Source organism: Zalophus californianus, chromosome 14 (assembly GCF_009762305.2).
Source record: "Zalophus californianus isolate mZalCal1 chromosome 14, mZalCal1.pri.v2, whole genome shotgun sequence".
Classification (NCBI taxonomy): domain Eukaryota; kingdom Metazoa; phylum Chordata; class Mammalia; order Carnivora; family Otariidae; genus Zalophus; species Zalophus californianus.
The window spans coordinates 77,269,973-77,297,477 of record NC_045608.1 but is presented as its reverse complement, the minus strand read 5'-3'; the positions used below and the strand labels follow the sequence as shown (position 1 = coordinate 77,297,477).

The window sequence follows — 27,505 nt, the reverse complement described above, 5'->3', positions numbered from 1 at the left end:
CTGAGCTAATAAACCATACATTCCAACCCAGCTCCTAGCAGAGGCCTGCACCAGCCGGTGTGTTGAGCAAGGGGCCAGTTGTGAATAAAGTGGCACTCCAATTCCCTCTGGCAATCATTACGTTTGTATAGATGGTCCACAGAACATTTGGAAGAGGAGGAGTAACTGGCAAATGCCACCAAAACTTCCTTCATCCCATTATGTTCTCGTAAGTTCTGAAAAGGCTGAACATGCGCATGTGGGGAGACGGTGGGAGGAGATCCAGCACGGGCGGCCACAGTTGGGGTAAAGAGAAAAAGAGACCCTTTGCTAGGTTCCAACAAGCACTCTTGGGAAAATCCCGGAAGGCCCCATTCCAACAGCAACGGGAGTCAACATCTAAATGCGGAGGAAATGAGACATGAAAGGGTAATGGTGACTGTGCTCAACCGAGAAAAGACGGTTCCAGAGAGAAAGACTGTGGGGTCTTTGGAGGCTGGGCTCCACAGACGACAAAGGGAAAAGAAAAGATTTACCACCTCATCCCTAACTGCTTTCACAGGTGGGCTAAGGGCAAGGATCTGTGGAAATGTCTGAGCTGGAGGGAAGAGACCAATCCTGGAGTGTCAAGTAGGATGCTGTGCTCCCAGGACACCTAGTTCCAAAAAACAACTGAGAATCATAGGCTGGAAGGCTCAGGCTGAACCTAGTGATGGAATTACAGAATCTCTCCTTGAAGACACAGCAGCTACAAAGGATGTTTAAACAGACTGAAACTTCCGGGAAAAGGGAATAGATGTACCTTTCCCTATTCCCTCCACTAAATAAAACTGAAAACTCCTGGGCATTATATATAAAACAGACACTAAAAGACTCTGAGAAGCAGAGAGAAGGCAGGTTGGCTAGAGAGCTCAGGATCCTAGGAATGACACAGTGATGAGTTCTCTCGGTTTCTTTTTGCCTCATATAACTCCCACATCTGGAGCTGAAGAAACTGGCAACCCAGAAACACCAAAAGGTAGAGACCAAAAAAAAAAAAAAAAAAAAAAATCCCCAAGAAAAGCCTGCTATCTATCACTAGCCAAACGACCAGGAGAGGGTCAGGCTAACAAGAGAGAAAACTTTTTAGACAATGACTGCTCTACTCCAGCCAACCACCACAGGAAACACCGTGGCCCCACACCCACCACGCCAAGTCCAGGTGCGGCCCAGACTTCCAGCCTCTTGCAGCTATACTAAGTTGTCCCAACAGCCCTGCCCGGATGGTGTCAGAGAAAGCCAGCAGGGACCTATCACACCACGTGACAGAGTCCTTCTACCAGCCCAGAAGGTATTTTAAGAAAAATCCCCAAAGAAATCTCCAGGCCCAGATGCTTTCACTGAAGAACTCTACCAAATATTTAAAGAAAAATGAACACTAATTGTACAGTCTCTTCCAGAAAACGGAAGAGAACACTTCTTGGCGCATTATATAAAGCAAATATTAACCTGCCCAAAACCAACCAAAGACAGTACCAAAAAAAATTGAATATAAATGTAAAACTCTAATGTAAAATATTAGCAGATAAACTTCACAATATATAAAAAGAACCATACAGCCTAACTAAGTGGGATTCATTCCAGGGATGCAGGGCTCGTTCAATATCTGAAAACTCAATGTAATTTATTCCCCCAAAACACTGAATCCAATAAATGAGTTCAATGGTAAATATAGAAAAATTAACTGTATTTCACTATGTCAGTAATGAACATGTGAGCACTGAAAAATATACCATTTACAATTGTTAGGAAGGAAAAAAGAGCAAAACAAGACATTTGGAGGACTTGTATGATGAAAACCACAAAACGATAAAAGAAATCAAAGATCTAAATAAATGGAGAGGGGAGCCTCGGTGGCTCAGTCAGTTGAGCATCCGACTCTTGATTTTGGCTCAGGTCATCTCAGGGTTGTGGGATTGAGCCCCACTCTGAGCACAGAGTCTGCTTGTCCCTCTCTCTCCATTCCTCCCCCAGCTCACATATGTTTTCTCTCTCTCAAATAAATTTTAAAAATCTTTAAAATAAATAAATGTTCACAAACTGAAAGATTCAACATAGTAAAGATATCGATTCTCCCCAAACTGATATACAGGTTTAACTTAATTCCTATCAAAATCCCAGAAGATTTTGTAGATATAGACAAGACTGTTCTAAAATTTATATGGAAATGTAAAAGAACTAGGATTGCTAAAAACAAGCTTGAGTGTCAGCTACACTTCAATTAAAGAAAAATAACTATTTTGAAAAAAAGGACAAAGTTGGGCACATCAGTGTACTGGATTTCAAGACACTTTATGGTCGCTATAATCAAGACTGTGGTACTGGTGGAGAGACAGACATGTAAGTCAATGGAACAGAACCCAGAACCCAGAAACAGCCACACACAACTACACCCAACTGAGGGGCACCTGGTTGACTTAGTAGGTAGAACATACAACTCTTAATCTTGGGTTTGTGAGTTTGAGCCCCACACTGGGCATAGAGCTTACTTTAAAAAAAAATGTGGGGCACCTGGGTGGCTCAGTCGTTAAGCATCTGCCTTCAGCTCAGGTCATAAGCCCAGGGTCCTGGGAAGCCTGCTTCTCCCTCTCCCACTCCCCCTGCTTGTGTTCCCTCTCTCACTGTGTCTCTGTCAAATAAATAAAATCTTTAAAAAATTTAAAAAAGTTTGTGTGTGTGTACACACACACACACACACACACACACACACACACACACACACACACAGCAACTGATACTCAACAAAGGTGCCAAGGCAATTCAACAGAGGAAAGACAGCCTTCTGGACAAATGGTACTAGAGGAAAAAGACACGTATGGGGAAAACAAACCACCACCACCACAACAAAACTCAGCGTAAGTCTCATACCTTATATAAAAACGAACCCGAATGGATCATGGGCTTAAATATGAAAACTAAAAGTATAAAACTTTTAGGAAAAAACACAGGAAAAAAACTTTCAGGATATTGAGTGAAAAACAGGCTTGACACCAAAAACGTGAACTGTAAAAGGGAAAACAGATAGACTGGACTTCATTAGAATTGAAAGCATTTGCTCTGCCAGAGACATGTTTACAAGACGCAAAGGCTCAACTGCACTTGAAAAAAAACTTTTTAAAAAATGGAAAGACAAGCCACAACTGGGAGAAAAGACTTGCAACCACATACCCAACAAAGGACTAGTATCAAGTATACAACAAGAACTCCTACAACTCAACAGCTAAAAAACACAAACATGATCTAAACAGAAAACGGGCAAAAGACTTGAAGAGACATTTCACCAGAAAGGATGTACAGAGGACAAATAAACACGTGAAGAAGGATGTTCTACATCATTAGCTACTGGAGAACTGCAAATTAAAACCACAACAGCTATCACACACCTACCAAAATGGATGAAGTGGAAAATACCACCACCAAGTACTGGCGAGGATACAGAGAAACTGGATCACCCATACACTGCCCATGGAAAATAAAACGGTTCAGCCACTCTGGAAACTCTGGAAAAGAGTTTCTTAAAAATATAAATGTGCAACTACCGTACAACCCAGCAACAGTACATGCAGGCATTTATCCCAGCAAACTCAAACTCATGTGCACCCAAAAACCTGTACACAAATGTTTACAGCCACTTTACTCATAATGACCCCAGACTGCAAACAATGCAGACCGTCCTTCAAAGCCTGAAAGGTGAATACCCTGTGGGACAACCTCACCCGGAATACTACTCAGTGATTTAAAAAAAGACTCCCGGTACGTGCCACAACCTGGATGAATCTCCAGGGAATTATGCGGAGTACAAAAGCCAATCCCCAAAGGTTTACAGATGGTATGGCCCCATTTACAAAGCACTCCAGAAACAACAACAGAATAAAAATGGAGAACAGATTAGTGGTTGCTGGGGGTTAAGAAGCAGGTGGGAGTGGCTCTAAAAAGGCATCATGAGAGATTCCTCTGGTTATGGAAATACGCTGTAGACTCACGGCACCGATGTCAATATCCTGGTTATGATATTGTTCTACGGTTTTGCAAAGTGTACTACTGGGGGGAACTAAATAAAGGGTACATAGAATCTCAGTATTATTTCTTACATGAATCTAAAATTATCTCAAGGGGCGCCTGGGTAGCTCAGTCGTTAAGCATCTGCCTTCGGCTCAGGTCATGATCCCAGGGTCCTGGGATCGAGCCCCACATCGGGCTCCCTGCTCAGCGAGGAGCCTGCTTCTCCCTCTCCCACTCCCCCTACTTGTGTTCCCTCTCTCGCTGTGTCTCTCTCAAATAAATAAATAAAATCTTAAAAAAAAAAATTATCTCAAAATAAAAAGTTCGATTTTAAAAAGTCAGTGATTCAAGAAGGAAGACCCAGAACATCGCACAGAACACTGCAGCATTACCAGGCAAAATTTTTAAATGAGTACGGTAATTATAAGTAGAGGTGCGCAGCAGGAAGGAAGTGGGGGGGGGGAGGGCAGGCAGGAAGAATAGCCCCGCTGCCTGTGAAAGCCTACCCGTCCCTCTAGGCCTGGTGGAGTCAAAGGCTGGCAGGTAAGGAAGGAGGGGCAGCAGGGCCATCAGTCCTGCTAGGGCCCTGTGGTCACACCCTTAACTTTCAGAACCAACAGTGGCAGCAGGGTCAGTGCCAGCATCCGCTGTGGACGGTTCCCTAACTAAGACTACTCCGCAGACCTAGGGAACCCTGCCCAGGGGGAAGAGCTCAGTTAAGCCGGAAGAGAAAAAGGGCAACTTGCAGGCAGCAGCCACAGGGCTAAACCTTGCGCTGGATTCCTGCTCCAGAAGGAACAGTCAGAGGAGGAGGCTACAGGGGGTTCTTACAAAGGTGAGGCAGTCCAATCTCTCAGTCCACCGAAGACTTACCAAGAATGTGGAGGTCTACAGAGAAATGGAACGTAAATGTTTTAATAACGACTGTAGTAGACAAGAAAGGAAAGACAGGGTTCGGGAAAGACTGGTACTTGAGGTGCCCCAACTCAACTTCTACATTTTATTAGAAGACATAAGTGTTTCAGGTGTCATTCTCAGGGAGGTAACAGTTCATGCAGGTAGATTTTTTTCCCAATTGGATTTAAATTCATAAATTTTAAGTTGTCTGACAGTCATGTGAATGGCAAACTGGAGAAGATGAAAGGAAGAATTTTCCCTCTTCTCTCTTCTGTTCTTCCTGGCTTCAGCCTCCACCTCCAGGTACCACCGTTACCTGACGCCACATCAGGTGACTGCAATAGGTGAGGACACCCCTAGCTTCCACTACATCCAAAGCTGGTACAGCAATAGTCATATGGATCTTACCAACGTCCCGGACTGGGGAAGGGACTCCAGGCTGGCTTAATTGAGCGCTGAAAACGTGGCAGCCCCCTCCTCCCCCCGCCACTGAGAGCCCCACAGACTGGGCTGCTGAGCGAGAGACCAGGCTGCCTGTCTAGGTCTGCAGGAGAACCCTCCTCTGGCCTAGTCTGGGAAAAATGGGAAATTACGGGAGGTGGTAGGGGGGCGTTCTGGGCAAGGCCTCCAACAAGACAAGGGGAAGTGGGGCACAGGCAGAGTATACCAGGGGGCACATTTGTGTCGCCAGCCGGTCGTGCCTGGATATGCAGGCAGCTGAGGCTTATAAGTATAAATACGGCACTTACACGTCTGGCTCAGTGTACATTTGGCCCCAGAGTTAACGTTACTCTGCCATGACTCATTCCTAAGTATCCCAGGTGAAATGGGTGAGCTGCACTATACACTTGTCCAGGCCAAATGCAGAAGTCAAGGCAGAGCAACCACGTGCACGAGAAGAGATGTTAACCTCCTTCCTTGAGGGAAACCTCCATCCTAGTTTGACCCTAGTTTGACCCTCGTTTGGCGGTTGAGCCCGAGCAGTCCACAGAGAAAAAAAGCTGGGAGAATCCGTGGAGGAAGGGAAAGTCCTACCTCCTTGCCCACGTCCTTTCTCCTTCCTAGAGAAGAAGAGATTCCAAAGAGAACAGACTATAGGAGGGCAGCTCAGAATGCCAGACACTGAGCAGCGCACACGACACAGGAGAGGTGGTGAGAGCCCTCCGAAGCCAGGGCCGGATCTGCCACCCCGAGCAGGTTACCAGCAGACGGAGAAAACAAGGCAACGGAACACACACAATGAAAGAAAGGGGTTTTGTTTGTTTTTTTAACGGCATCCTTTCAAGATGGGGAGAAATATTACCTTTCTAACGAAGCCGTGACAAGGTAAGAGGCACCTAGAAAGAACCCAGGCCCTATCACCAGGATACCCGAGAACAGCATGTCAATCACCACCTTCCTGAACTAGTTAGCCACTCCACTCTGAGTGTTTCACCATCCGAGCCAACAAAACATTTAGCATCCAATGCCACAAGAATGCTCTCAAGACTCTATCATTTCCATCTCCACTAAACTGAAAATCCAAAGAAAAACATGATTGCCGTATTCTTGATCTTTTAGTCCCCAAACTCAAAATCCCAAGAAGAACTTGACTCGGTAGTTGCCCTTGAGGAACTGATCATGGCAACTCTACCTGACATCTGGAACGCAGCATCAACCCCCTGGTCAGCAAGAGGCAATAAAAGAGGCAAATAAAGGAAAGATCAGCTCACGGCTGGGTCTTCACAAACAGAAGTTCGAGCCAGCATGTATTAGCTCAAACTAGCACCCCTCCCCCTTTCCAATTTCACAAGTTCTCTGCTTTGGACAATAAATCATATGGTCTCTCCAACTTGAATCTGGTTCATTCAACATGTCTAGTTACCTCCAAATAAGGATCATGTATCTGTAAAACACGTTGATCTAGTGGCCAAATGCTGTCTCATGGAGAAAAGCAAATGACAGAAGATAAAAAGGACTCACTGATGCCCACTGTGACATGTACTTCACCAACATCAACCTACACTTCACCACCAAAAAAAAAAAAAAAAAAAGCTTCAAAGAAATGCAAAGATATTCTATTCTAAGGGAGAGGGTTTTCCATCTGCAGCTTAAATTCATCGTACTGAGGACTATTACTGAACAAACTTCTGGACCAACATCCTAAGTAAGCGGGCACACCATATTAAGTGGGTACCAATTAAGTCTGTTTAACTGTACAAAACAGTAATTCTAAGTAACATGAGGAATTTTTTTTAAATCCCAAAAATGTCATTAATAACTCAAGAACAATGGTGATGTAACCTGACTTGAACCCCTAACACAATGGCACAATACCCTTAATTAGCCAGATCTCAGACTTCCCACATACATACCACTGACCCAACAATTACAAACTCATTTATCCTAAATCTAAGGCACCATAACTCAACTAGTAGAGTTACTGTCTACAAAAAAAAGAAAATCGCCTTCCAAAAAAATTGTTTTTAGACTCCTATTACAACATTGTGCAAGTCTATGAAAACAATCCTGTCTCTCGCACGTCACACACACACACACACACACACACACACACACACACACACACACACACACACACACACACACACACACACACACACCCATTTGCCTGAGCTCCCACCCCTAAAATCAAGGGCACTGTACAGAGCACTCATGTCTACAAATTCGTCCCCGAAACACCAAAAGGTAAGTGATACTCTACTTGTCCACTCGTATCTGCAGCCTGCTGGAAGTGTGTAGCCAGCGACGTCTCGTCCTGGAAAACTTCATTACACTCCAAACATTTCAGACTATGCCTGCAGAGCTTGGATGGGTCTTCATCTAACGGCATAGCTGGAATGATGGGTGTGCTTGAGGGAGCGGATATGACTGTCCCCGTTATGCCAGACTGAATTTTCGTTACAGTGTGTGTGCCGGCTCCCACGGAGCTTGGAAGAGCAGACGATAAAGTAGAAGTATTGCTTGACGGAGAGACAATCATTTGATCAGCTGGGACTGGCTTTAAAATCAAGTGGGAGCACTGCATCACAACCCCCTTTTCCTTGTGCCCGCGGGCGTGGGAAAGGAGACTGCACTTGTTGTAAAAAACGAGGTTCTTTGTACAGTGGTTACACGTTACTTCGATGCGCACGCTGCGTCGGTCATAGTGTTGGGTCAGGCTCTTTTCGAGGGCAAAGGAGTCCCCGCACTCCAAGCACTTGTACCCGCGGGTCGGTAACGTGATGCCTGCGTTGGCAGGAGGACTGAGGTTGGGGATGTAAACCGGGACTGGGTTAACGCTGCTCAGCACCTTGTTGAAAGCTTCCACCACGGAACTCTGCAAGGAGGACACCACCTGGACTCGAGACACCTTTTTGGGAGGTTGCGAGGCTGCTGCGTTGATTATTGCCTGCTTTATTTGCTGCTGAGGTTTGGTTAGCACTTGGCGGAGCTCCGAGGTGGCCTGGGCGCCCTGAGGCAGAAGGTTAAGGTTGGCGAGGTGCACAGTCTTTGGCACGAGTTTGGCGTTGGCCAGGCTGGATGCCGGCACCACAACGGTTTGCTGCTGGATGGCGTTGGCGGCTTTGATGATGGCGCTGCTGGCGCTCTGAACCGAGGCAGCAGATATGACCGTGGCTTTGACCGTCGTGTTGTTAGCCAGCTTCAAATTGATGACTTGAGATCCCGCCGTCTTCACGGCGGACACCGGGAGGAAGGCAGTGGCCACGGGCTTTATCGTGACCTGTTTGGGGGCCAGCTCTGCAGGGGCGACCGCGTTGGTGACCACTGCCGACTGCAGAGGTGCTCTGGGCGGGGAGGAGAGGACGGCCGCCGAAGCCGGAGAGGACAGGAGAGACGTCACAGACGCCATCACGGACCCGGCCTGCTCAGAAGGCTTTTTCCCCGAGTCGAGATCGACCTCGGGCAACACCCTTGTCACTGTTCTCTTTATTTCCCCAGAAGACGTCTTGATGGTTTTGATGCGGACTTTGGGGATTGCGGGGGTCGACCCTGCGGGGGAGGACGGCGACCCCTTGCTGCTGTTCTCACTGGAGATGCTCCGCGGGCTGTCCGGCTGCTTCAGGGACGCTTTCTTCGTCCCGTCGATGAGGCTCTGGGATTCGGGAGACTTTTCCATGGCTCGGGGACTGTCATTCGCTTCTTTAGGTAATGGAGAGGACCCCCGGGAGTCAGTCACCGGTTCCTTGCAGGAGTCAGAAGCGGCCTTTTTAGCACTCAGGGCTGCTATTGCAGCTATACACGAGGACAGCTTGGACGACGGCTTTGACCTTGACAGCACGCCGCCGCCAAGGCCGGGGTCGCTCTTCTCCGAGCTTGGCTTCCCGTCGTGCGCCCGGCTTTCAAGCACCTTTTCAGAGTTTTCCTTCAGCTTATCCTCTGCTTTTCTGGCTTTAAAAGGTTCGTAAACACTCAGATTTATGGAATTTGTTTCCGCTTCTCTCTTAACAACTCTGTTTTTGTCTAAATTGCCTGCAGGAGAGATTCCGGTTTTGCTCAAGCCGTCCCCGCCGGGCGCCTTTGGCTTGTCATAGTCCTGCTGGGCAGACGACGACCCTGTCAACACGTTTGACCGAAAACCGGAACGCACGTCCTCTTTGTCTGGGGGGTCGTCCACTTCTATCTTCTCGTCGTCGTCAAACTCTTCCGCACTTGAGATGGGGCTAAACTGGCTGAACGCGGAGTCTTTCAAAGTCACCTCTGAGGTAGGTGCCTCTCCTTTCAAGGCCTTGGATCCGTCTTTGCCGTAACTGTCAAGAGAGGACGTGGTGAGAAACCCGTTGTGTAAGCCGTTGCCGGTGGGATTGTGGCCGTCTTTCTCCGCGCCCTCGGACGAATCGATGTTCCGGACATTCTTGACAATAACGCTGACGCCCACATCAGAGGAGGACGGGGTGTGGGAGTCCTCGTCTCCGTGGGCGTTCTGTTTGATGTGGCTTTCCTGGTCATCGTGCGCAGACTCAATAGCTGCTTTTGGATCGACCATATCTGGGATGTCAAATGCTGCCAGGAGGTCATCAAAGTCTGGGGTCTTCATATCCCCCATGGTCATGAATTTGATCAGATGTTCTGTTAAAGGAACAGAAATAATGCCATCAGCAACGAACACTGCGTAATGACGGGATAAATATCCCTCCAGGACTTACATGAACATAGTGATGACCAGCAAGAAAGAGCAGGTTGGGAACTACGCTTCCTACGACGAGGAAACTCTGAGTGACAAGCATCCGGAGAACACGCACAAAGTCTTGACAATTACAGCTTCGAACTCATTTCCCCAAAATGCTGCACAGTATTACCAGCACGGCACCTCTCTAACAAGAATGAAGTTGACCAGAACAGGTACAGCACAAAAAGTAGGTTTTGATGTAACAACTAGAAAAATTTGTCATTTACCACTGGATTCATTGCATGGTTTTCACAAAAAGCTACTCCCAAACCTATTTTAATCTCTACAGCACTCAATTCTACTGGCAAAATGAGCACGACTATGGTCCCTGTCACATTTGGCCTATCAAATTAAAAGGAATATATGACAATCAAAAAACCAATTATGGATTTCAATTCACCCACACAACAAATGAGCATCCCAGCCCACCACGGGCTATCTACTGCTAATAAAGTTCGGCCTGAGATTTAAAAAAGAAAAAAAAAAATTCCCAAGAAGCTTATTCCATCAGTTTTTATTTAATCCTAATTTTCTCTATTATGTTAGGGGAAAAAGTACTCTCCTGATAGGGAAAAAAAAAAAAAAAAAAAGGATAGCATCCCTTCCTTCTCCCTCCCTAGTTCAGCGCTTTTAGTGGTGAAGGTAACACACAGCCGTTTCCTAATTGCCATTCATCCGACACAGTTGTTCTCCAACTGACTGTGGCAGCTGAGCGCAGCCCTGCCGTTGACCTTGCTCTTGGCGTCTACCAACATGGACCCAGGGGCATGGCAGAGCCTGGGAGAAGGCAGGCCTTCTCCTCTGCACCAGGGCCAGATCGGGGTGGGTGACATTATGTGAAGTGCTCCCCATTAATGGCGGCAAAACCCTGGGCGGTAGGAGGACAGAGAATCTGAAGAAAAAGGATGGTCACGGCCATTGCTAAAGATGAAGGATTACAAACGCCTGAAATGCTTGGGGTCTTTAAAGGGGACCCTTCGCCCCACCTGCAGAGGACATGGGATTGTGGAGATTACATGAAACTCCACACAGGAGAGATCTTCCTCCTGCCTGAACCCCAGAGCACTCCACCTGTGTTTCTATGATCTTCTGGTATGCACCACAGCACATGTGCATACTTGTCTCTTTGTATCTACTAGCCTGTCGGCTGACTGAACATGGCAATGTCCCACTCACCTTTGCACCATTAAATGCCACATGAATAACACACTTGTGAGTCAGGGGCCAGCACACGGGACTTCTCGGAAGGATGGGCCTAAGTCCAGCTCCGTCACTCACTAGCTCTGGGACACTCAGGAAGTGAGGGAATCTCTTTGGGCCTATTCCCTCTTTCTGCAGTGGAGGGAGGCAAGCAGCCAGGAAGAGCAGGAAAATAGGAAGCAAAATTCAATGCCGGAAGGGAAGAGGCTTACAGCTGATTTTAGGCAATTTTCAATGCAAGAATCAGCCTAAGTGATTTGTAGATATGTGTTCCTAAGACTCTTTCATCTTCAATACTTACTACTGTTCCTCCTTTTGATCTCCTTTAAATCACTGAGAAATTGTCTTCCACATTTTACTGAAGTATTTAATGATTTTTCTTTTTTATACAAACTGCAAGAGATCGTGCGTTCCTTTTTTTTTTTTTTTTTTAAGATTTTATTTATTTATTTGAGAGAGAGAGGCACAAGCAGGGAGAAGGGGCAGAGGGAGTGGGAGACGGAAACTCCCCACCGAGCTGGGAGCTCACGGGCTCATGAGCTGGGGGCTCATCCCAGGACCCTGGGATCATGACCTGAGCCGAAGGCAGATGCTTAACCAACTAAGCCATCCGGGTGCCCTGATCATGCATTCTTAACAAAAATATATGGGGGTCAAGGTAGACTTCCTACTGAGGTGACAATATGCGTACCAGTGAAAACTCAAGTCCATCTGCAGGTGGTAACACACCCTCCTCAGCTTACTCACGGACTGTGGGACACATCCAAACACTTCTCATTATTTGGATGGGAAAAACTACCATTGAAGAAGAAATCAGCACGCTTGGGTCAGCTATAGAACAAATCACCTTCCATTCACATAAGTCTCGGTTAAATAAGAATTAAAGAAGTCACATCTACTTTTCCCTAGATGGTTTGCTTAGCCTAAAGAGAAAATACCCCGGGCCCACCATTCTCTCAGAAGGACGCCTGACAGACCCAACAGGGGATAATGTATCCCCAGCATCAAACTACAGCGCAGAGAAAACATCAACACTTCTAAGTTGATATCGTTGTGAAAGTATCTATGACTGAGTCATACACAGTGCAAGTCTGTGATTATGATTTTCTTTTTAGGAGGAAATCGAACATTTAAACTGCAGAATACAGGGAATGAAAAATCCACCTGTCAGATAATACCCACGTAAGAGTCCACCCACTTAGGAATAATCCCCGAATGTCACTATTTTTATTTTTAAGCAGCAAATGGCAGTTTTAAGTGAAAACTCATGATAAACTCACGATAAAATCACCATTAACTGGGAGCCTAGGTGGCTCAGTCGGTTAAGCGTCTGCCTTCGGCTCAGGTCATGATCTCGGGGTCCTGGGATCAAGTCCCACGTTGGGCTACCTGCTCAGCGGGGAGTCAGGTTCTCCCACTCCCTCTGCCCCTCCCCCCTGCTCGCGCACGCATGCGCTCTCTCTCTCCCTCTCTCTCTCAAATAAATAAAATTTAAAAAAATAAATAAAAAAATAAAATCACCATTAGTGAAGCATCCAGCCCCTGTGGTCAATCTCTACCAACCATGTTGATCCAAGTTTATAGATTGTGGTTTTTAGAGAAACTCAAGACGCAGAATCACCAACTACTGCCCAACTCCCACCAGAGTTGAAAGGGTCTGAAAAGAGTTGAAACACTGAGAAGTGTTTTTTTAAGCCACCACTTATCCAAAGCTTGGACGCAGGCTCTAGACGTCCCCAGAAGTAGATAGGCTCTGTCTAAATCTCTCCATCCTTTACGGTGACAATGGATTTATGTCATGTGCGCTTTCCTTATAATGTGGGTGAGCAAAGAACATCACCCAGTTTCACATCATTCATTCCAGAGGGTAGTCGGTTCCGCGACAAAAAGAACATAAAAGGCCATGCAACGACTCACGGGTGGTAGGCCCAGGACACACAATCACCAGTAATGATAAAAGGTCTCACATAAAACAAAGCCTGTTGAGGAACTGACAGGTCGGATCTGCAGTGCAACTGGCATGTACTCTTAGGAATACAAGGAAGATTAATAAAGGAATCTCAGCCATCTTCCTCTCCTGGAGACACAAGGGACCTGTCTGACTCACCCACACGCAGGGACTCACGCACTGCGGCCACAGCGTCCCATCACCCGATCACCGGCAGGCCAGCAGGCCGGCAACCCACCTCGCTGCCCGAGTCTTTTCCTATCTGCCCACCTAAAGTAGAGTGAAGGCTTGGAAAACCCCAGAGAGGATCCTCCAAGCCTGCAAACGTCCCCAGGGCTTGAGAGACCATTCCCCATGCAGGAGCAACTCTCCCTCCGTCATACTGTGGCCACATACCCCACTCTCCCACCCCTCCGTGTCACCTAAGATTTGTACTTTCTCTTGCGGGAAGAGGGTGGACCTCAGGGTCCACGTCGCAATAATGGGACGTTCTATAGAGCATTCGGGTGAGGGCGAATTAGCAGGGGCTTCGAAAACTGGAGTCAGCCCTCCTGGTTCACCTGAAGGAACCCAGATGCGAACATCGCAGACGCAAGACAGGCATGAAAGCCCAGCAGGAGCACACAGCACTGCCTGGAACCTAACACCACCGGCGGGTGGACCCGCCTCTGCGGGACTGTAGAACAGACATAAGGAATGGCGCTTTCTGTAACTTCACACTTCTTTCTTGGTTTCCAGAAATGGTGGCATGCTCACAACCCCACTGTCCTATGACCCGCTCCCTTCCCGCATTCTGGAAGGCAGGAGCAAATTCTCCTCTTGGGGGAACAAAATGTTTTAACTCCCACTTCATTTCCCAGTTATATCAGGTACAAAGAGAAACGTTTATGTTTAAAAGTTTTCTCTCCATTTTTCACCCCAGTCCCGAAGTACCACTTTGTTGAAAACATTACAAAAATAAATTTCAGGGGCGCCTGGGTGGCTCAGTCGTTAGGCGTCTGCCTTCGGCTCAGGTCATGATTCCGGGGTCCTGGGATCGAGCCCCGCATCGGGCTCCCTGCTCAGCGGGAAGCCTGCTTCTCCCTCTCCCACTCCCCCTGCTTGCGTTCCCTCTCTCGCTGTCTCTCTCTCTGTCAGATAAATAAATAAAATCTTTTTTAAAAAAATAAATAAATAAATTTCAGTCTTCTCTTTTAAAACATAATGGACAGAGAGCTCTCTTGAGCTTCTCTTTCCCTGGACAGCTTGATTTTCAGACAGAATTAGCTTTAGTTGTTGTTAATAAAGTCTTTTATTTCATTTGTACTCCATAAAACATACGTTCCTTCAAAGGCACTAACAGTCTTTTAACTTAAAACTAAACCCCATATAAATAACCTATGATTCACTAATAGCATTTGTGCCTAATGTAGAATGTCCTTTCACCCAAAGACATTGAAAAACTTGGCGGGGGGAGGGGGTGAATGCTAGGCCTATTTACAGAAACGGAAATTGAAAGAACTTGAGTCTGTCAGGCGATCACTTTATTCTCTCCCATGACACGGACAAAACATTTCCTTTCTTACCAAAGCCTCTTAAAATTATAGAAAGCTATTTCGTCTTTGTTGGCAAAAGTCAAAAGTTATCATGTCAAAAGAAAAACTTAAGAAAAACCTATTCACCCCCTCCCCATCGTACTTCTTACACTTTATGATAAAAGAAACTGCTCTTGGGGTGCCTGGGTGGCTCAGTCGTTAAGCGTCTGCCTTCGGCTCAGGTCATGATCCTAGGGTCCTGGGATCGAGCCCCGCATCCGGCTCCCTGCTCCACGGGAAGCCTGCTTCTCCCTCTTCCACTCTCCCCCTGGCTTGTGTTCCTGCTCTCGCTATGTCTCTCTCTGTCAAATAAATAAATAAAATCTTTAAAGAAAACAAAAAAGAAACTGCTCTTTGTGGAACTGTTTCCCAATTTTTAAACTGGAGACCAGCGGTGTAATAGGCTCAGGCATCACTCACCCAGTGAACGCTAACTTCAGATCATCCCCGGAGACGCGCCTGCCCGTGCCTGACCTAGCCTAAAGCCAGGCCTGACCCAGCCATGGTTCTGCCTCCAAAATGACCATGCAAAGGCCAATCTGAGCAGTGAAAACACAACAGATTCACCATTTCAATGAAGAAACTAACATTTGCTTTCGTGAAAACCAATAAACTCTAAATTGTAACAATCCTAAAGAAAACCATAGTACACTTTTGGCTTTCGGCTCAGGGAGGCAAAGGTACAACTTTCTTCAGTCGTCCCGAATCCAGGTTCATCCGACACCAGCCACCTCCGCCATGCCGCCTAAGTTCGACCCCAACGAGATCAAAGTCGTGTACCTGAGGTGCACCGGTGGCGAAGTCGGTGCCGCGTCTGCCCTGGCCCCAAAGATAGGCCTGCTGGGTCTGTCTCCAAAAAAGGTTGGTGATGACATCGCCAAGGCAACCGGTGATTAGAAGGGTCTAAGGATTACGGTGAAACTGACCATTCAGAACAGACAGGCCCAGACTGAAGTGGTACCTTCTGCCTCTGCCCTGATTATCAAAGCCCTCAAGGAACCACCAAGAGACAGAAAGAAGCAGAAAAACATTAAGCACAGTGGAAATATCACTTTTGATGAGATTGTCAATATTGCCTGACAGATGCGACACCGATCTTTAGCGAGAGAACTCTCTGGAACCATTAAAGAGATCCTGGGGACTGCCCAGTCTGTGGGCTGCAATGTTGATGGCTGCCACCCTCATGACATCATAGATGACATCAACAGTGGTGCACTGGAATGCCCGGCTAGTTAACTACAAAGGAAAATGTTTCAATAAAGGATCATTTGACAACCAGTGGAAAAAAAAAAAAAGAAAAGAAAACCATAGTACATATTGACCACCTTGACAGTCTTACACAAACTTTCCATAAAACAACTGTAATAATACAAGGTCTTTTATTCTTTGGGGGGACTAAGTCACTATTTTCTAGCACTATCTGGACACTGAAGCCCTTTTTGAAGGAATCATTCAATAGATAATGAATTTAACTCATATTTCCTTCAAATACAATTTTTTTTTTAAAGTAGGCGCCACACCCAGCTGAAGCCCCAACGTTGGGCTTGAACTCATGACCCTGAGATCAAGAGCTGGTCGAGTGTCTGACTTTTTTTTTTTTTAAGATTTTATTTATTTGAGAGAGAGAATGAGAGAGAGAGAGAGCACGAGAGGGGGGAGGGTCAGAGGAAAAAGCAGACTCCCCGCTGAGCAGGGAGCCCGATGCGGGACTCGATCCCGGGACTCCAGGATCATGACCTGAGCCGAAGGCTGTTGCTTAACCAACTGAGCCACCCAGGCGCCCCGAGTGTCCGACTGTTGATTTTGTCTCAGGTCATAATCTCAGGGTCATGGGACTGAGCTCCTCATCAGGTTCCACGCAGGGAGCCTCTCTCTCTTGGCCCCTCCCCCTGCTAGTGCTCAGTCTCTCTTTCTCGCTCCCTAAAATAATCTTTAAAAAAAAAAAAAAAAAAAGACATTTCACACACAGGGTGAAGAGAACAGAATATACATTTTGCTAATTCATAAATTAGTAAATATAGTTGCTATTTATCCATAATAGATTTACTTGTTTCACTGAATCCTCCTATCCATCTCGTTATGGATCCTTTTATCAATTCCTGATATGCAGATACTTTGGCCAAGGTAGTGTTTCCTTTTTTAGTTAATATTTAGTGTTCCTCATTTGAAATATAACTGATGGGAAAGTTCAAACCCCTACTTGGAAAGATAAACACAGGACCACCTAATCCCAAGGCCACAACCTTGGGAGACACAACCAGCCCTTCCTTGTGGTTCTTCTCTGCACTGCCCTCCGGGCCTCAAGGCAATACACTCCAGCACCTCCCTGCCCTCCTGGCCCATCCACTCTCCCCAGCCCTGCAGGAGAAACCAGGGGAGCGCCCCGCCACAGCAGCAGAGGATAGGGTCCCTGCAAACTTCAGCCCTTCCAGAAGCTCAACTTGCGATCTTCAGTCTCCTTCCTGTGTCACCCCCCTAAGGAAGGTCACCCTTAGATTCAGACTCTCAAAGCTCAGCCATAAGGAGCTCCTTTGCTATTCCCCACTGAGGCTCTCCAACAGCCAAAAGAACTTCTAGAGAAGACCGCAGATCTCTGTCCTTTGTCCCCTGCCCCTGGGAGCCCCAGCTGCACTTGGCTCCACGATGCGCTCTTCCCATATTGCTGATTCCCGGCTGCCAATAGTCAGAAGCTGTTCCTAACCTTCCCTCTTACTTGCTTCATGCTTTCTTCTCCTGCAGTCAGTTTCAGAGATGGTGGGCATCAGGCGAGACCTTCCTGCCTTCCAACATTTCCCACTCCTACACGGCAAGCCATTGCAAGTCGGTCCCCCAAATCCACTGTGAGCTGGCTGCCGCTCTCCCATACTCTTGGGCATGCCTGTCATCTCTGCCTACTGGCATAAAGAGACCTCCCCCTAATCTCAGCCTTCAGACCCTACTCTCAGTGCCCTGACTCACGGGCATGCCGCCTTCAGGCAAGCGCTCGAACGCTGGGACAGACTATGGACCTCCAGCTCCCTCCCGGCCCCTCTGCTATCCACCCTCCTGATACCACTGCTAAAATCCAGGCTGTAGGAAGCAATCTGGGGGTGAAGGAACTGTTCTGTATCACCATTTTGGGGGTGGATACATACTTCTTTGCATTCGTGGAACTCCAGAGAACATTACTATATATAATGGGGGCGGGCGAGAAGGCAACCAGGAATAATGGGAGGCCCAAAATGAAAGAGCGCCTCTAACAAAGAACCTAATTGCATCACAGTCAACAGTACCAGCGTGCAGGAAGAGGGAGGGACGAAAAGAACCAGCTGAAGTCCCGGGAACACAGTTCTGTCTGTGAGGCCACAGAGGAAGGAAACTTCCACATACTCTCCACTACTCAGTACAAAAACTGCTGAAATCGGAATAAGGTCTGCAATCCAGTTAGTAGCAGCATACCAATGATTAACTTTCGTTGGGAGGAGCGTGTTTTAATGATGCAAGGTGGTCAGGGAAAGCAGGGTAAAGGGTACCTTTATGTTATTTTCACAACTTTTCTGTAAGTTATAATAATTTTAAAATAGTTAAATGAAGATAGTGCTATCATTTAATAGTTATAGCTACTAAACGAAATCAAGCGAGCGCACTGCGGCCAGAAAACACTCTGTACCACGGCCCCGTTCCGTGGCCTGTGTCCTTTCCCGCCATCGTGGTCTTACAGCAGAATTCTACGCCCCAGCTGTCCTTCCCTCTAGCGAACCTCATCCAAGAGCCCACCAGACTTCTCCGGACTCCCTGGCTCTCCCCTCCCCACTGGTGGGTCCCATCAGACTCTGTATCTCCCTTTGTTCAAGGGTGGCTACAGCAACTCCCATGGTCCCAAACATCGTGGCCATTCACAGAACTCAGGCACTTCCACATGCGGCCCTAATTCTACCTGAAAAGCCACCTTTCCAAACTGCCAGCTTCATGTTCCACTCAGCTCCCCCAACGGCGTGTCAAAGTTAACCTAAAGCCCTCATGTTCCCTCCCACCTGTTTCTCCTGAGTCCTGTCTGTGTTATGTCGATGACATTCACCTTCTCTGTGAAAACATTAAAAACCCTCAGGCAGCATTTCACACGCAATGAAACAGACATGACTTCTGTAGGATCTTATTAGGCTTTTCGCAAACACAAGGCTGAAATATACATAGTAAATGCTGGATTTTTCCACACCAAACAGACTCCTTCCAGCAGGACAGCTAATTATCATGTTAATGAATATTCTAAATCTCTGAAAGGAAAAATGCAGTAGTCCCTAAATTCTGATCTAACCAAAGGTCCTTTTTCCCTGATCCATGACTACAAATGCCAAAATGATTTCCCAAAAGGCTATACCAATTTTTGTTGCCGCCATTATGCATTGTAGTTATTTTAAGTGCATCCTGCCCCTCAACTTTATAAATATTTATTAGCAAATGTCTAAGGCAGCAAAAAGATAACTTACTATACACCAATTTCTACATTATTATTAGAAAGTTTGAACTTTTTCCCTTATGGTTTGCTTACCAGTTGTAAGAGAAGTATTTGTTCACTGAATAATGAATGGATGCACAGAGGGAGATGATGAATATCCTATTTACTTCTTTCTGCCGCTCTATGAAATAACTTACCAACCTACACTCTTGTCACTTAGCGAATAATAATCAGCAGAAGCACAGAAAACCCAACCATACAGTTCCCTAAAATAAATTAGTTTCTAATTTATTAGAACCTGACAAACCCTGATGAAGAGAATGAGCATTTAACGTCCCAGCTATACAACATAACAGACAACAGGTGGGAAGGCACAACACCCCCTTCCAGCACTGTTCCATTCCAGCACCAATGTTCCCTTTGCTCTGACTTCTTCGTGTCAGAAAATTTTCCACCTACAAAGTAAGGGTAACAGTATATACCCAACCCAGGGGATACGCGGAGGACTGGTGCTTAGTTAGATATTTAGAGAGAACATGGTCAAAGTCAAACACACAGCACAAAAAAGCACAGAAAGTATCAGATTCAAACAAGGAGTGGCCACTGGTCAGAGAATTTCAAGGAATATTCCTCTTCCTGTCATTCTACAACCTACACCCAGAGCCAGGACACCTACCTGGCCAAGCATTCAGGACCGCATTGTGGAGAACGGAGGCTGGTCCTGAGGGGCCGGGGGGATGGGAGGTCCCACACAGAACCCACGGGCCAAGCTGTGAGCCTCAGTTGGGGTCAGAGTTAGAGGCTGGGGCACAAATCAAACCCACCAGATCAGAACCGGGGAGGTGGACGTAAGAGATGCCCAGACAGAGACATCCTCATCTGAGCCCACCTGCTCCCTACAGCCCCCAAACCACAGCAGAACTACAGTTTACCCGGACACAGCACTTTAAAGTTTGCACAACTTCCCGCAAACAGCCGCTCTCTTCTGAAGATGGATGGAAGGTCAGTGAAGGTCACACGTAAGAGATGTGTCTTCCCCAAATCCTCAGAACTACTGCAAACAAGGTTTTCCCAGGGGAGCTCCAAGAATTGTCTAAAACTCCTAAGTTTTGGGCGCCTGGGTGGCTCAGTTGGTTAGGCGTCTGCCTTCAGCTCAGGTCATGATCCAGGGTCCTGGGACTGAGCCCCGTGTCGGGCTCCCTGCTCAGCATGAGTCTGCTTCTCCCTCTCCCTCTGCTGCTCCTCTTGCTTGTGCTCTCTCTCTCAAATAAATATCTTAAAAAAAAACTCAAGTTTTTAATCTTAGTTAATTAAAAAACAATCAATAATTAATGTGATTTGAGGAACAGAAAAGAAAATGATGTATACCTCCATCTGTCTTGAGACTCACACTCAACAAGAAAGTGGTTTTCATACAGGATTTTCCATGAAGGACAAATAGAGAAGAAATTACATCCTGAAGATGTGAATTTTCATACTGTTCCAGTTGCCTACACTTTGCTTTAATCTCCTTCGTTTAACTCTGTCACTACCCTTGGCAGCCCCTATCACCAAAGCTACACTGTACATTGGGAAAAACAAACGCAAACCTCTAGTTCCCAAGTCCATTTTATTTCATCTATTTGTTTTGCCTTCATAAAACCAAATGCTCAAAATTTAACATTAATGAGTTTTTAACTATCTCCCAAAGGCTCACAGATCTGTGAAAATTTCTGAGAAGTGTAATAAAAAGATACAAATCGCAGACCAAAAATATCATCGACCCAAATTCAATCCTGTTTGCCAGATGCCTGTGTAGTGTCGATACTGGAACTTAGGCCACAGAAAAAAGCAGCTTAACTCCCCATCCAAGGAATAATGATTTTTTTTAAAGATTTTATTTTAGAGAGTGAGAAAGAGAGCGCGTGCACATGTGTGCATGCTCGCGAACAGGAGAGGCACAGGGAGAAGGAGAGAGAATCCCAAGCAAAGTCCGCTCAGCCCGATCCCACAGCCCGATCCCACAACCCGATCCCAAAACCCGGAGATCACAACCCAAGCCGAAATCAAGGGTCAGACACTCAAGTGACTGAGTCACCCAGGCGCCCTAGAATCTAATTTTGTACTGATGTAGTCTTTCTAAAAATCTGACAGCTAGGGGTGCCTGGGTGGCTCAGTTGGTTAAGCATCTGCCTTCAGCTCTGGTCATGATCCCAGGGTCCTCAAATCGAGTCCCATGTCGGGCTCCCTGCTCAGCGGGGAGTCTGCTTCTCCCCCGCCCACTCCCTCTGCTTGTGTTCCCTCTCTCGCTGTGTCTCTCTGTGTCAAATAAATAAATAAAATCTTTTTAAAAAAGATTAAAAAGAATAAATGCAAGTAAGATAGAGAAATGAACAGCTAGCTAAGAGGGTGGGAGAGCTTTAAAATGTGAAAAGGGGACTGGGATGAGCAGAAGTGCGGTAACTGCCACATTTGTGCGGGCCAACAGGATTACAAACAAGGTATTCCTAAAATGTTTACGGCACAGCTCTCTGTATGTGGAGATTAAGTCTCCCTTTTATCCTCTTACCAATAAGCTGCCTCAAGGTCAGCCACTGACTAATCAAAATGACTTAACACATTTTTTTAAGATTTTTATTTATTTGTCAGAGAGAGAACGTACGCGTGCACGCGCATATGCGCGCGCACACGAGCAGGGGGAGTAGCAGAGGGAGAAGCAGGCTCCCCACCGAGCAAGGAGACCGAAGAGGGACTTGATCCCAGGACCCTGGGGTCATGACCCGAGCCAAAGGCAGATGCTTAACCAACTGAGTCACCCAGGCGTCCCTGACTGAACTTTTAAAGCAAAGTTTATTAGAAATAGGATCTCCAGGGGCGCCTGGCTGGCTCAGTCAGTGGAACGTGCAATTCTTGGTCTCAGGGTTGAGTTCAAGCCCCACGTTGGGTGTAGAGATTACTTAAGAAATAAAATCTTTAAAACAAATCAAAATCAAAGACAAGACAAAACAAAGAAAGAGAATTTCCCAAAGTTTACATATCCCATGCTTTCTGCACACAAAATGACTGGGATGATCTTCCACTACCACTGCCAGCCCCAGTCTGTGGCCAAAGATGATAAATGACTTATTTGGCGTCTCTTTTTACCTAATGGCAGACAATATGACAAGTGGATCACTGATAATTTAATATATAAAACAATAGCCTATAAAAAAAAAATAGGTCCCTCTCGGGCACCTGGATGGCTCAGTTGGTTAAGCATCTTCCTGATTTCAGCTCAGGTCATGATCTCAGAGTCATGAGATCCAGTCCAGCATCCAGCTCTGGGCTGGGCATGGAGCCTGCTTGAGATTCTGTCTCTCTCCCTCTTCCTCCGCCTCCCCGCCTTTAAAAAAAAGTCCCTAAATAAAGGTTTGGTTGTGCAGGTCACGTGGAAATAAATGAATTGTTTATGCCTCTCACCATGATTTAGGTATCTTCTAACAAAGCTAGTCTTTCCTTCCACGATAACATTGTAAATGGGGTCTGCCGTTCTAAACTTTAGCAGCCATAAATAGAAACTGCTGCTTCCCTTTAAATAAATTATATGCAGAGTAACTTCCCAATCATACACTAAAATCCACTTTGCGAACCCAATGTAATTAATGGCCCATATGCACAAAAACAGAACAAGGTATACATTTATTTATTTTTTAATTGCGGTAAAATACACACACCACAAAAGTTACCATCTTAACTAAATAATTTTTTTTAAGTAGGCTCCACACCCAGTGGAGCCCAACGCAGGGCTTTAACCCACGACCCTGAGACCAAGACCTGAGCTGAGGTCAAGAGTTGGACACCTAACCAACTGAGCCACCTAGGTGCCCCCTTAGCTACATAATTTTTATATGAAAAGTACATAAAAATAATAAAAGCAAAAAATGCTACCTACTATTACTAACTGAAGACCTGCGGAGGAATAAAAAGCAATTAGTTGAGCTGTCCCCAAATGCAGGCTGAAAGTGTCTTAAAAACCTCTAAATGGCAATTTCTAAACTCACACATTCTCCAAGGTTTGGACTTCAGACATCGGATAGACACATGCACACACACACTCTCCTGAACACACAACTGATTCACTAACGACTTGCGTATCATACAACAGCTACTCACTTAGGAGAGGTTCAAACCTAATTTTTGTTTTTTTCTGAGATATGCAGTTAAAGGGCCTAGAAGAGATTTACAATCGTACATCACTTCAAGTCTCTTCCACTGAGCTCCCCCCATCCATCTATTCCTCAAAATCAGACTCTCCTCTCCCTATACTGTTTTTCTCTCAGACACTCAAATTAAGAGTATCACCTCCACTTCTCTCTCTGAGTCCTGCCCATCTTCCTCAGTCATGTCACACTCATCCTCTCTGTAACGCCTTCCCTCCTCTACCTGTGGACTGTGTCACCTGCTACCTAGACAAAGACAACACCCGTGACTCCATCCTCTCATTCGGAACTGCCTGACCCGTCCTTCTAAACTCCACTGTAACTATATTTATCACTCCCCTCTATTCAAAATCCTCGAATCACGTTCCAAACTACAGCCAAACTCCCTGGCCTGACCCCAAAGGCCCTATGCAGCTGAGTGAGGGCCAACCACTGCCCTGCTGCACCCAGCGGGTATCCCCTACAGACGCCCCTCTCCTTACTGGGTCACGCGATATCTTGGCCCAGAACCCCCCGCCACACACCCCCCTCCGCTGGCCATGTGTAAGAACCCATTCCTCAGGTTTTTCTCAAAGAGCCTCAACTTCATTTTAAAAATGGGAACCAACAGTAACAGCCATTGCACAGGACTGTTGTGTATGTGAAAATAACTAACATATATGGAGAGCACCAAACACAACAGCATTAAAATGCTATTTACTTTCTCTCTTTGTTGATTTGTTAGAATAGTAAAACGAAGTAGAAAAAAAAAGGAAAACTAATTAAGTGTTTTTCAGGCGAGAAAGTGAAGTAGACCGGAGGTAAAGCTGGTTTGGTCAGAGGAAAAGGAGGAGGGCACCTTCCAGAGTGAAGGCACTGGCTCCTTGCTGCATCTCATTTCACTTCCCAACGGACGGCCTTTCTCCCCCTATGGAGGTGCCCCAGCCCCACCAACAGCCATTGCTAGGGTCACCTGGAGTTCGCATCTGGAAAAGAATGCAGTTTCCTCTGAAAAGGCAGCAGAATTTCAATTCACAAAGCAAAATACCTCAGTAGGGCTGACTGTCCCATAACCCTTTCTCCTAATTCCAAAACTGTCTTCCCAGCCAAGCAAGACCAAGGACTAGCTGCGATTTCAACCACTCCTTGCCCAAGCTTGGCCCAACCCACACCGCTAGACCACGTTCACACGCCGACACGGCACCAGGCCCTGGCTCACAGACTGGGCCCCACGGAAGGCCAAGGACCAGCATGAGTAGCCACAACAGGTCACGGCGGATGAGAGCCACGCTAGGAGCCCTCAGTAGAATCCCCCCAGCCAGGAGCCCCATCCAGAGGAGCGGTCCCCAAGTCCTACATCAGTGAACCACTGTACAGTCAAGAGAAGCTAAAGAAGGGGAATGGACAGACTGGGCTCAGAGAAAAGTCAAAGCAAAAGGGGGCTAACAAGTCTTCATCACACTGCAGAGTCATCCACCCAGAGTCATCTAGTTATCTGGAAAGTTGAGTGGCTGCCCTTTCTTTGTGGAAAGACGAAGGGAGGTGGCCTTGGAGGCGGGGAAGAAGACCAGGGTCTGGTGGCTGTGAAGGCAGGGTGACACAGGGAAAGGGGTCCCTGGCAGCCACCCCAAGAAGAGGTTAATGTCCACTCGGGATGACTTCTGAGGTCATGCTAACTCGTGACCCCGCTCTTGCGGGTGTGCTGGTCATCACTTCTAATAGGTGCTGCGTTTGTCTGTTTGTCCTCTCTACCTAACTGGTTCCATCCATGGTCTGCAACCACCCATCAGCAATGCTCTCCCAAGCGCAGGTCTTGACTGAACAATGATGTATGAGAGAAGTGACTGAGGGGCACCTGGCTGGCTCAGTCGGTGGAGCGTGTGACTGCAGGTCTCGGGGTCGTGAGTTCGAGCCCCATGTTGGGTGTAGAGATTACTTAAAAAGAAAATCTTAAAAAAAAAAAAAAAATTAGTAGGTGACTGAAAGTCTACTTTCACAAGCACACAGCCTCCATTTCCTCCACCCAGAAAATACCTGGGGGCCTGGATTCAAAGGCTGACCTTCCAGCTCCAGGTCAACTGCCCTGGACAACCACTCCTCAGACACTTGAAAATTGCTGGAAGCCAAGAAGACATGAAGGCTTAGCAATTTCCAGCTCCAAAAGATCCAAGTTCAGGTCAAGCAAAGACATTAAACATGGGAATAAAAAGGAGGGAAAGAAGAGAAAGACAGAACATGGAGGAAAATTCCCATGTCTGACAGGGTGCTTCCATCAATCCCTGGAATGCAGGAGTAGAGAAACAGGCAGGGTGTTTTTCTATCTTAATATTTTGTACAGGGCAACAGTTTCCCATGAAAGAATGTTGATTGCATTCATGACTTTCTTTTCTTTTCCCTTCCCTCCTGAAATCCTACAAAAATGACATTAGAAGTATTTTTAAAAAGATAAAAATAGAAAATACAGAGACAAAGTATCTCGTACTGCTCAGGGCTGGGGGCGCTGGGAGAAGTGAGGAGGGACAGTTAAAGGGAACAGAGCTTCTCTCTGGGGGATGGAAAGTCCTCCAAGTGACCGTGCAGATGGTTACACAGCCCTGTGAGTACACTGAAAACCACTGACCTATACACTGCACAGGGGTGACCTGCCTCTCTAAATAAAGTCCCTACCAAAAATTACCTACATCATATACCCACAAGGAAAGGATAGCAAGAATGGAGTCAAACCCAACAAAGTTTTAGGAAAGGGAAGAGAAGACCGGGGAGTGGCAGCCGGCTCAGCAGGGTCAAGAAGTTACATCCCAAGGTCATGCAGGAGGCTGCCATGGAGACAGTTAGTCCTAGGGAACTTCAAAGAAGCTCAGGCCTTGGACTCAGCAAAGGAGACACGGCGTCTGGCAGGACAAGTGGGGTGGGGGCTCCAAAAGGGAGCGGATAAAGCGCCCTTGTACCCTTTCCTGGGCCTCCAGCAGGCTGGGACAGCAGGGGAGGGGGTTGCAGGGGGAAAATGCTCTGGGTTATCGGAGCCACGGAGGATTGTGATTCAGAGCCCCCGTTGTGAAGTATGAGACAGAAAGCCTGGCCTGTGGCCTTCTGTTTCCTCCACCCCTCACACCAAAAGCCAAGTTTATTCCCCAGGCAGGAGCATGAACGAGTCTCCTAAGAAACAAAAGCTGCAGTGTGAAGATCCCAGATGCTGGCTTGTGGGATCCTGCAATGAAGGGTCCAGCTCCATGAGTAATCAGAGACCCCCCCCCCCAAAAAAGGGCCATCTCACCGGGAAGGGAGAGTTTCCAATCAGCTTTTCATGGCCTTGTCCTTAACTCAGACTGCCAGACCTGAGGGAAAGCCTCCAACAGGAAAGAGCCCAGAATAAATACAGAATTAAAAAACAAAAAGAGGACAGAAATGCTGCAGAGTGGAAGGATATATACACAAACAGTATCCTCGGAGAAAACAAAACAGGACGTTATGGAAAACAAGACCCAAAGAATAAGAAGGAACTTTCAGAAACAATAAATAACCGAAATAAAAGATAAAAACAGGTAAAAAAAAAAATAAAGTCAAGGAACGCAGAATTTAAAAAGAGATCCAGACAACAAAAAGGCAAAGGCATGAACATGGAAAGTTCAATCCAGTTGGTCCAACATCTGACTGTTAAGAGTGTTGCAGAAAGAAAACATAAAGAGAGGATATTATCAAAGAAAAAATACCGGAATATCTCCCCAAGACTAAATGGGCCAAGTCTCGGGACTCAAGGGCCTGTACAGGGTGGCCAGATAAAACACAGGATGCCCAGCTAAATCTGAATTTCAGATAAACAGTGATTTGTCTTTTTGTAGAAGTATGTTCCATTGTTTATCTGGGCATCTTGTATTTTCTGTTTGCTAAATCCAGCAACCCTCTACCTCTGATGGCCTAGCACATCACATGAAAACAGTCCACAGCACGGTGAAATTAAAGTAACACCAAAAAATTTAAGAGGTACAACAAAGAACTGGACAGTGCTTCCTGGGCCCCTCAACGGCTAATGGGGCACTCAGTACCTCTACCTACAGACAACAGGAGCCCCTGCCCGGGGCTTGTGCTTTAGACAGCCATTTACCAAAA

The 27,505-nt window shown here is 46.5% G+C and overlaps 1 protein-coding gene across 12 annotated transcripts in view; it reads right to left on the bottom strand.

Annotated features, from left to right (window-relative positions):
* The window catches only part of ZNF532 (zinc finger protein 532), a 104,738-nt gene that overhangs the window by 48,550 nt on the left and 28,683 nt on the right, over positions 1–27,505 (bottom strand). For all 12 annotated transcript variants that reach the window (XM_027575543.1, XM_027575554.1, XM_027575544.2 and 9 more), the window contains one exon: positions 7,619–9,984. In XM_027575543.1, the coding sequence (XP_027431344.1) occupies positions 7,619–9,984 (2,366 nt within the window). Of the gene's footprint in view, positions 1–7,618; positions 9,985–27,505 lie in introns of those variants that run through there.